We start from the raw sequence: 11,062 nt of genomic DNA on the forward strand, positions 1-11,062 counted from the left end.
TCTTAGAAGTGGAGGGAGACAAATAAATGTTCCAGGCAGAGTGGGAATACATAGCCAATACATTGCTGCTGTATGGCTCCACAGAAAGATTTGTATTTCTTCTCATATTTGAGGGAGCAAAAAATGGAGAGTTACTGTGTTTCCCATTTTGTCTGGAGAACCACAAAGCTGACCTAAGGAAAAGGCACGTGAACTGCTTCTCTGCCAAGGTTTTCCTGCTGCCCCTCTGTGCCTCCCCATCTGCCATGCTAAATGCTGCTCTCCCAGAACTGGCACAGGCATCACCACATTTGTAGATTAAATACCTGCTCTTCCTCTCACAGGTGGATTTGCTGAGTTCTCCAGCTCTTTCCCTGGTCTCTGTGAAGGAAAATCCACACTCATCCCTACTTGCATTTCTCAACCCTGCCTACCTGTTTCCAACACTGGCCCAACTAGAATCCTGCCTCATCTCTACCTTGGGTGTCAGCGAGATGTCCTCAACAAGGTGAGCACTGTGGGTGCTGTGTGGGCCACTGGAATGAGTGTCTGATGTTCAGGGATCTTCCACCACAGTGCATCCCTACAGCTCTGAAACAGCACAGGTGGATGCAGGTAATGCACAAGCCATGGAAAGCTATGGGAGAAGCAGTGATCCACACACCACCTAATGAATCTATGGGTCATGTAATATGAAACTTGGGTGTCTTTCTTCTTCATCCTGGGGCAGATGAAATGTTAAATTCTTCAGGAACTTATTGACCAACAGCAAACTCCCACATCTGCCATGACAACAGGTGCATTCCTGTCACAGCTCTGACCAGCTTGTTTTGGCAGGTCTTGGAGGCTGACACAATTATATTCATGGTTACAGCAGGACAAAGGAAGGTTGTCTGGTTTTGGTATTTTCTTCAAGTGCTAGGAAAAAGCATTTAAACACCATGAATTGTATAATAAGGGATTACTGCAAACAAATCTCTGTGCACCTACTGAAAGCAGTGGAGTTGTTTAAAATGAGCTTTTATGGTGGCACTGCATTACGAAACTTTTAGTAATTTAAATTCCTAAAAATTATTAATTTCTGCTCTTAAAGAATAGCAAAAAATTTATATACTTAAAATAGTCAGCAAAGTTATCAAATATAGCACTTGTAGGATGCTGGACTATCAGATGTCTAAGAGAGCTTGTCTCAAATTGCAGTGGGTCTCTATTCCTATTCATGTTTGCCTCCATGAGGAACCAGGTCACACTGCTTCCAACCTGCACCTTGGTTCCCTTCAAAGGGAATTTTTATTCCTTGTGCTGCATGTGCCCTCTTGCCTCCCATGTTCTCTGACAGTCCTATTCATTAGCTGAATCCCCAACAACCTTTAGAAGCTGCCATTTAATGCATAGATGGGAGAGAGGGAGGGAGTGCTTCACCCTAGAATATTGCCCTAATTATGTGTGAGGCTTATGTATATGGGCTTTTATCTATGTACAAACCTTAAGCCAGGAGCTTTTATAAGTAGTTCTGTAACTGGATAAAATTTATGTACTTTGACCATTTTAACTTTTACTGGTTTCTTCTACTTTTGCTCCATTGCAGTCTGGCCATTAATAGACTATTTTTTGGTTTTCCACAATCATTTAAAGAGGATTTTTGACACACAAGCAATCATGTAGAAGGTAATTGTGCTTTAGCAGAAAGCACAGAAATGGAGGATAGTCAGCAGTCATTGCATCTACTTTGTACTTTAAAATCTTCCTTGTCTTTACTGCCAGGTAACAAGTCAGGCATTCAATCCAGTGATTCACTTATGAGGGCCGTCAAAGCAGCTTATTACTCTTCCTACCACAAAAGTAATTTATGGTCCCCTGACAAAAGACAGCAGGAACTAAGTAATTAAAAAAAAACCCTCTCAGTTGATAAGGTATTAGATGTTTTTATGCTGTTTGTGTCAGAGTATCTGCAGTCTTGGTGTCGCTTCAGTGTGTGTCAAAGGAAACTGCAGCCGCAGATACTTTGAAATTTGGAGAAAGAGCTGGTCAGATTTGTGCTTGTTCACATATTCTTGGGACTGAAAATCAAGGATTATTGTGTTCCCATGCTGTATGGAGAAGCACATAAATGACAGCAGGCCACCTATTCAGGTGCTCAGGAAGTTCTTACCACCTGGTGTCATCCCTTACAGTCAATGTTTTGGAAGTTCTTCCATTGGTGACCTTTTAGATTTCTTACCCATTTTTAGGAGACAAATACAAATCCTTTGATTTCAGATTTATTAATTTGTTGTAGCTTTTCTTCTTCCTTGGGCATGTTACTTGTTGGCTGCACTAAACCAGACCTGAGTGCCAGTGGTTTATCTACCTCTTACCTACCTCTTCAGATTCCATGTTCGCCTCTGGAAAATGCAAAATGGCTTCCATCTTTAATACCAGAAAATACTAAGAAGCTGTGGGAACAAACTAGACTTTCTACGTCTTAGAAGGCACTTGATGCCTCCCCAATACCAGCAACTCCCAGTTTCCTGGGTTTAATCAATTTCTGGATTTAACTAAAAGTTAGTGGTAGCACATTAGAAACACAAAAAATGGATCTCTGCTGCTCTTCCTGCAACGTGCCTGGCTGCTGGGAAGCCTAGATCCTGCACAGGGGCCCTGGGGAGAGCCAGGAGGATGGCTGACTACACTCATTGCCCAGAAACACATGGCAAGAAATCTGGGAAGTAAAGAACATTAGAAAGCAGAGGGCGAGGAACAAAACAAGCAGGGACAAGTAGCAAAGTTCCGTCTCTGTTAGGACAGTCCAGGAGCTGGTAAGTGGCTACATTTGCATGCTCTGGTTTAATGGCCTTGCTGAGGCTACTTGGGACAGAAAGTCAGCTTTCTGCCAAGATTAAAATAGCTCTTTCCTATTAAAATCCAGAGTAAAACAAAACAAAAAAAACAAAAAAACAAACAAACAAAAAAAAAAGACAAAACAAAAAAAGCTGGAAAATTCTAATAAGATTCCACAAATTTAAGATGTAGTTGTACACTGACCTTATTTTGGCCTTCAAGTGCTACGAGTTCTCATGATTCCTTCCATTCACTAGACATACCAATTTCTCTGAAATTAAATAATCTCAAAAATATCTGCAAGAAACTCCTAATCAGCATTACTGTTCAATCTGATGCAATAAAGATGTGAATTTTCATCAGGTTCATCAAGATGAGCTTATTTTTTCAGAATCTTTATAAGCTTATCTCTGAGTGCCTGAGTAGTGAAATGTTTCTGTGTTGCAGAACAATCTGTATTCATGACCTTTTCAGAATACTAATGCTATTTACCATTAATACCTCTGCTTAAATGCTTTATTTAGAAAAGATACACAGCCACAAATACTTGGTTTCTGTCCTTCAGCAAAACTAATGATTAATTCAGGAAAGCCTTAGGAGAATTTTAATATTTTTTTTCAGATTTCTTTCTAAATGCTTAATTCTGAAAACACTCTTTTTTTTTTTTTTTTTTTTTTGCAGTGTTGAAATGCTAAAAACCCCCTAAGAGTTCTAAGAGAAAAGTTTGCTTGTTTTGGGTCTCAGTGTGCTACATTGTGGTTGTTTTCCTGCAATAGATTGGTAGCATTGCAAGACAGTATTTACTTTTACAAAAGATCTTCCTTGCTCTTTGTGGAAGAGAGGAAAATTGCATTCTAACCTATATAGGAGTGACAGTGGCCTTTCTGAGAGTCAGTGTGACAGAAAGCAATCTGTAGTGTGGTTATGGGCTGAAGGAAACACTTCATGGCTTGTACCAACATTTAAAATGTAAAACTTTCTGCCTTCCCACTTGCATAACTATTCTTTTCTTCTAGACCTGGATTTTATTTCCTGGAACAAAATAACATTTTAAGGTGCTATTAATTTTCAGATTAAACAAGTCATAAAATGTAAATAAGCTAACAAAAGAGCATTTACCTTCTTTTCACAGCATTGTTTGTATTAGGATTTCTGGATCTTCCTCCCATCGTAATTCACTTTTTCCTCTTGGGTGCCTCACAATGAAGGCACTGTTATGGTTATTACACTGGAGCATGTCACTGTGGGAATGATTGATTCTTCAGAACAGAAGGAAGCATAACTTCTTTCTTTAGCCTCAATCTGAAAGAAAGCATTAATATTTTGGGGTGGTTTTCTTGGCTTGTAGAATTTGGACTTGGTGTCTGCAGCCTTCTTGTTCCAGTTGAATAATCAATCCCACATCAAAAACCTGGCATAACTGTGCACTGATGATGGTTGGACTGTGCAGCCCATCAACGTTTATGTTTTAAAAAAAGTAATAAGGTTTTCTATTCTTCCCAGTTCATAACCCCCCCTTAGCTATGTTCTTCACAAACCTGACAGTGGCAGTCCACTTGTTAGTGAGACCTTCACCACCCCCTCTTTGTACCTGGGAATTCAGGACCCTGCGTGTGCTTTTGTCCTGAATATTCCAGTTGCTCCTCAGTGACAACAGGGAGTGAGCTAGTTTGGGGTCAGCTTGATGACCTAAAGTCAGTAATTGTTTCCCAGGATTTGCTGCTGAAGAGCTTTGGGATGCTGGAAGGGAAAAGCTGTGTGGTCCAGGACAGGGAGGCAGGGATGTTGGGGATCAGGGATCTCCCTGCCACATGTAAGATACCAGGAGTCCAGTTAGCGCCCTGTGCCAGGAATCCCATTCCTATTACCTCTCCCCTCTGGATAATTCCTACAGCACTCCTGCTTTTAGGCATGTCAGTGTGTGAGAGTGAAATGCAGGCAAGGAAGGTGCAGCAGCAGCAGCTGTGGAAGGCATGCAGGGCTGGAGGGAGCTTGGGGCTTCAGCTCCAAGGGGAATGTGAAGGAAGGGAGAAGGGCAAACTGGGATATACTGGAATTTGTTGATGAGAAGCTGAACTATACTGGGAGTGTGACCCAGGGAATTAGCAAGGCAAGAAGCACTAAAGCTGAGAACTTACCTTGACACATACAGCCCTTTTCCTTTCTTTGTTTCTATTTTGACCATTGCTGCAAATAATATTTCTGATGATTTTCCTTGCAAGGAATTATTTATCTCCTTTTCCCCTCGGATGGGTGTGTTCATGACATAATGCATGTCCATTGGTTTAATGTGCCCACACCTCCAGCCTCTGAATGTGCTGATGTGAGGGACTTTGGATGAGAGGTTGGAGGAGCAGCTCATTTTGCTACAGACAACAAAAATCAGGTCCCTAGCAGAAATCCATGTAAACTCCCTGTTTACAGCCACTATTGGCTTGACTATGTGCACTTTCCTCTGAAAGTGACTGATGTAGATTCCCTTCTCCCCTGTAGCTCTTGGTTCTCATTCAGCATTTAATTTATGCAGGGATATCCCTGTGTGTGTTCATCCCTTTTACACATGCTGTGCCATCCATGTGGGGTACCTGTGCTCAACATCACATGTTAGTTACACTGCTCTGTCTGAACAAGATACAGATCTGGCTCTTCTGCTAAATAAGCATATTCCTGTTTCTCCTCACTAAAAGATCTCTATGCTTGCAGAAAGAATTTGGGGAAGAATCAACCATTTGGTTTAGTGACTATTTTTCTACTGGTAGGTCTGAAGTTGAAATCAGCAGTGTAAGAATTCCTTCATGCTGCTGCTTCTACAGATTGACAAACTTTATTATATATCTCCTATGAAAGCAAAAGGATTAAAACCAGATTTTTAAAAATGGTTATTTTGAGATAAGAGTTTCCATAGATATCTGGCCAAAAGCTCCTCAGTGTTTATGTTCAGTGTAAGTAGTGTCCAAGCCTAGTATTCCGTGTCACTTACTGCCAGATCCTCTCTGAACCATGCCAGTTTGATAAGCATTACTCTAACATGCTAAATTGCTTTTCTGTGTCAATATGCTTCCTTGGAGGGGACTGGATGGTTTGTGGTGGAGCCATCTCTACTTTTCCAGCACTTCTTCCACATGTTTTTGCACTAAGGTGCCCATTGCATCACAAACTACTTTGCACAACTCTAAATACCATGCACATGGCAAGATGCAGAAAACAGGCGCCTCTTTTTTATTTCAGTCATGGAAACTGACTTATTTAAAAGCCCAGCTGACTCTTAAATGTACACTGAGTGTCTTTGCTTGTTCCTGTGACATTTCTCTGAGAGGTAAGAGGCCTAGAGACTGAAAACTGAAATTGTACATCTTAGAGCAGGATTCCTGTAAAAAGCCACTCAGTGCTATGTGGAAATGGTTTAATCCAAGATCTTCATCTCTTTCCTTGAGGTTCTGAGAGAGTTTTGCACGTTCCCTTAGAAACAAGAAACTCCTGGACTTGAGAGGAGACAGCAGGAGACAACCATTTAATTTCCTATTTCCCACCAATATCTGTGATGGGGCAATTTCATTCCTAGATATGTGATCTGGAAAACACATAGTCAGGTCAGCAAACTGCATGTGGGAAGTGTTTGTTGTCAACTTGTGTGCTGAGAATTTAAACAAAAGTAGCAAAAAGTTCATTCTCTTGGAAGAGATGCTTCAGAGTAGCAGAAGGTATTCTACCATTACTTCTGTTCTTTGTTGACTTTGTTATTATGGGATTTGCAGTCCATATGTTACTTGGACACACTGGATGTCTCATTAGAAGTTATTAAAATAATTCAAAGCTGAGAAGTTGTCTTTTTCCTAGAAGACTATCCCTTACACTGCTAGAGCAATTCCAACACAAATTTCAGTTTGGTCTTTGCCTTTGTAATGTGCCAAAGGTACCATTTGACTTTTCTAGGCTTAATCTTTCTCTATTTCCTAGGAGCTGATGCAGCAGAACGACATTGGCTATGTCCTGAATGCCAGCAATACTTGTCCAAAGCCTGATTTTATTCCAGAATCCCATTTCCTCAGAGTGCCTGTGAATGACAGCTTTTGTGAGAAAATTTTGCCTTGGTTGGATAAATCAGTTGATTTTATAGGTGAGTAGAAAATTTTAATTTTCTTTCTCAAAGAGTGTTTGGTTGCTCTCTGTGGCTGGAGAAGCCCAAGTGCTTTCTGGGTGGTGTGAAAATACCCTCAGGATCTATGGACATGATCAGCATCACTTCATAAGCACAAGAGCAAAAAGTGAGGAGATTCTACCACTGCATGTTCCAGTATTACAGAATCAAGACATTTCAGAGCTGCTTTCAGGCAGCCTGGTGGATGCCTGATGTATGTTTGCAGAAAGCAGATTAGAAATTAATTAGAAATTAGAAATACACCTTCTGTCTTTACCTTTCAGAAGTGAACTAGCCAAATTTGAACTGGCCAAATTGTCCCATCATGAATGCATGCTTTTAACTTGTATATAGAATGAGAATCACCTTTCCTAGACATCTAAATATGGCTGTTTATGTGCACATTAAAATGAGCTATGCTGTGTCTGCAGGATGTTTCCTGTGTGTAGTCATGCTTTTTCTATACTCAATGCTATTACACTGGGCTAGGGAAAATACTTGAGTTTTGTTTCAAGCTTCCTTGAGATTTGCCATTAGCAGTTCACTTGGAAGCTTTGAATAATTTTCAGTAACACTGCTTTCTTTGCAAACTTTTCATCCTGGTATGATGCTGCTGAGTTTTACAGTTGCCAATTCCTTTTGCCATATAGAAAAAGCAAAAGCATCCAATGGCCATGTGTTGGTGCACTGTTTAGCTGGGATATCTCGCTCTGCCACAATTGCCATTGCATACATCATGAAAAGAATGGACATGTCCTTGGATGAAGCTTACAGGTAGGAACAAATCTTCCCTTCCTACTAACTCTTGTGCCTGTTGCCCTGTTTTTAGGGTGGATGAGAAAAGGTTCTATGAACAAGAGCAGAAGCAGACATTTTCACTGGCTGCATTGGGTTTAAGCATAAATTTCCTCCAGAAACAAATTAATGGTATTGAATATAACACAGCTAATATTAATTGCCCACTTTGATCCAAGCAGGTAAATACATGGAATGTAAACTGCCTATTTTGGTATATGTGTCTTGTCTTGCTTCTTGCCAGGACAGGGTTAATTTTTGCAATAGCCAGGAGAGGCATGGCCAGGACCTGGAGGTTACTCTGTGCCACCTCCTGTCACTGCTGGGAGCAGGGGAAAGGTCCCTTCTGGGGCAGAGTCTGTCATTACTATGGTGCTGTTACTGTTCATTTTCTTATCTCATCGCTGTTTCCAGTGATTTGTTCTTATCTCAACCCATGATCCTTGCCTTTTGTGCCTCCAGTTCTCCTCTCCATCCTGCTGCAGAGGAGCAGTGCATGGTTTGGGAATGTTCTGGTGGGAGCACCATTCCTGAACCACAGCTGCATGTACAAACACACAGAGCTACAGCACATGTGTAACAGCATCTTGTGAGCCACAGGGACAGCAGAATGGTCAGGGCTGAAGAGAGAACTGAGGGTTTTTAGAGACACACTTAGGACAAATACTGGGTTGGATCTGTCTCCTGCAGTTTGGTGTCTGGCAGTGGTCAAAAATAACTGCCTGTGAAAGTGAACTGCAAGTGAAATGCCCAGGAATAGAGAAAACTTCTTTGTTGCTCTTGAAGTCAACCAAAAACTGTGGGAGAAAGTATTTTGAAGTGTCACTGCATTTGGTAATATTTGTGGAGACCCCTTTCCCTTTCCTTCTATACAGATCCCATTTTTTCTCTACTTGGATTGTGAACACTTTCCTACCTGCTAGGTGTCTTGGTTGCCTTTTACCACGGCTTCTGTATTTAATTTAACCAACTGCTTTATTGTGTTGTACAGAAAATGATGATTTTATTTTTGATGGGCTCCCTGGCACAGCTGGTGCATCACTGTAAGTTGTGCAGAACCAACTTGAGTAATTGCTCTGAATCAGGTGGGGAGGAGTCCCTTTGGAATGAGCTGTGTGTTTGTTACCACCCCCCCTGAAACAGGCATGAGGGCAGAGATGAGTACTGGATATTGCCATGTGGAGCATGATTTCCACTGAAACTTTTCTTCTAAGCTGTTAAATGTCATTATGTGTGCAGTGAAAAAACTGCATGAGGTGCCTGAGCTACAGCTCTCTCCTGCTGTGTTTGGACACTTCCCACATTTCCTTACTAGAGCCTGCTGGTAGCTTGGTGTTGTGCAGGAATTTCAACATGGAACAGGTTTGGTTAGGAAGCTAAAAGTTCAGTTTTTCAGGCATAGATAACAGGCATGGATTACAGTGGATGTGGATAGATACTGTGCAAGGTGTGAGCTCAGTGAAAAAACCTGCCTGGTCTCAGGCTGTAGTAACTGAGGGCAGAGCTGTAGAGAACCAAACACTTCTAAAATGCACACACTTCTAGGAACTCCTTCAGGGAGCTTCTGAATTCCTCCATGAAATCTCTGCAATAAATTCTAGTTTGTATCTTAAGCAAAAGCATGAACAGAGTATGAAGGATTAATCCCACTAAGTCTTTTCTCTTAGCAGCGACTGACTGCTGTGAAATTTAGATTATATTTTGTCATATTTCCTTTGATATGGCTCAGGGAGAATCATCCGCAGAACATTTCACTCATTGGTTTGGGATCTCTTGTTGGTCAAGCTTAAAGGAAAATTACTTTTCTTTGAATTAGTCGAAGTTGTTAGATAAAATGCTTGTCTGACACTATTACAAAAATAAAAAGGTGATACTATTACTTGAAGTGAAATTTGAAAAAATTAACTTCTAAAATCTTTTGTACAATGGACTACTTAACAGAAATAAACATAATAATTAAACATTATATATGTTTTCCAACTGGAAAAAATAGTGTGTATTTTGAGATGAAAAAGCTTGCAAAGGTTTAAAACTTATCAGGGATCCAGCATGCTGAACAAAGACTATGAATTCCTGGGAGCAAATTCTAAAAACCTTTACATCAAGTGCTAAGAGCACAAACTACAGAATTTATCCTGAGGAAACTCACTAGATTTCTCAATTTGCCAGTATTACACTTCCTGGTGGAAGTTTCCACTCTCAGCCTGTGCAATCTGATATTCCAGGTCAGTGTTCACTTGATTACTCCTAGTATTGTTTGTTCTCTGGCAAATTAAAAAAATAGTAATAAAAATGCAAGTTTTGACATTTTTCATGTACACACATGTACACACATACACAAGTACAGCTTTCCATTTTTCTCACACTGCTTTTAATAACTGCACACTCATCTTCTGTACACTTCCCCAAACAGGTTTTATTTGTAATAGCATTTAATTTTCCCAGTGACACATTATATGTGTGTTTGTACTAGATTTAGCTTCTCAAGGTTTCTTCCCTTGTTAATTCTCTTGTCACCTGGTTAATCCTAGTTCCAGGAATGTTTCTTAAAAAAAAAAAAAAAAAAAAAAAAACCAAAACTGGAGGAGGAGGGATTTGGGCAACTCTGTTTTGCAGCCTGTTAAAAGCAAAGCACTTATTTATCTATATTGTAAATCAGAAAGGTAGGAAATATGTATTTATATTTAACTTGTAAATAAATAATAGAAATCATGTGATACAAGTCTTTTGTGCATTTAGCATCCTGGTTCAGCAAAACGTTTTCTCTACCATTCCACTTGAGTAGATTGGCACACCTGTGCTAGCCAGGCTGCTTCCTACAGCACCCTGACACTGGGGAGCTCCTCCAGGGAATCTTGTTTCCCTGTACTACTGAACACCTGCAGGGCTTTCAGAGAGAGGGTTTTTGTTTGATGCTGCATTTGCACCTTTCTAGTTTTGGCCATCCCATCAGTGGGCAGTAACAGCATGGGGTAGAAATCGCTGGCACTAGCTGGACAAGAATATACAGGGGCTCTGTCTTGCCTGACAGTGACAAACAGGGAATGACAAACAGTGCAGCAGTGACACGAGAGAGATGACAGGAACATGCGATGTCACTGGAATGGTATCAGTGGGGAAGGTGTCTGCTCCCTGTAGCACATGGGAAGTGTCTCTTGGCTAAACCTCGAGTGCTGTTCGTGCAAAACTCCAGTTCTTTACTCTGGTCAGAAACCAAGGTAGCAAAGATCCCAGTGATGAGGTAAATAAGGAAAATTACTCACTTGACTCACTTGTGGACATCATGAAGAGTTAAAATGATTCCTTCCCCCCCCCCACTTAGCCACCTTG

At 40.8% G+C, this 11,062-nt stretch overlaps 1 protein-coding gene across 1 annotated transcript in view; it reads left to right on the forward strand.

Annotated features, from left to right (window-relative positions):
- The window catches only part of DUSP16 (dual specificity phosphatase 16), a 67,668-nt gene that overhangs the window by 46,992 nt on the left and 9,614 nt on the right, over nucleotides 1-11,062 (forward strand). Inside the window, exons 5-7 of the mRNA XM_079305037.1 lie at nucleotides 324-487; nucleotides 6,757-6,916; nucleotides 7,588-7,711. Coding sequence (XP_079161163.1) covers nucleotides 324-487; nucleotides 6,757-6,916; nucleotides 7,588-7,711 — 448 coding nt within the window. The remainder of the gene's footprint in view (nucleotides 1-323; nucleotides 488-6,756; nucleotides 6,917-7,587; nucleotides 7,712-11,062) is intronic.

This window comes from Erithacus rubecula (genome assembly GCF_903797595.1).
Source record: "Erithacus rubecula genome assembly, chromosome: 4".
NCBI classification, from domain to species: Eukaryota; Metazoa; Chordata; class Aves; order Passeriformes; family Muscicapidae; genus Erithacus; species Erithacus rubecula.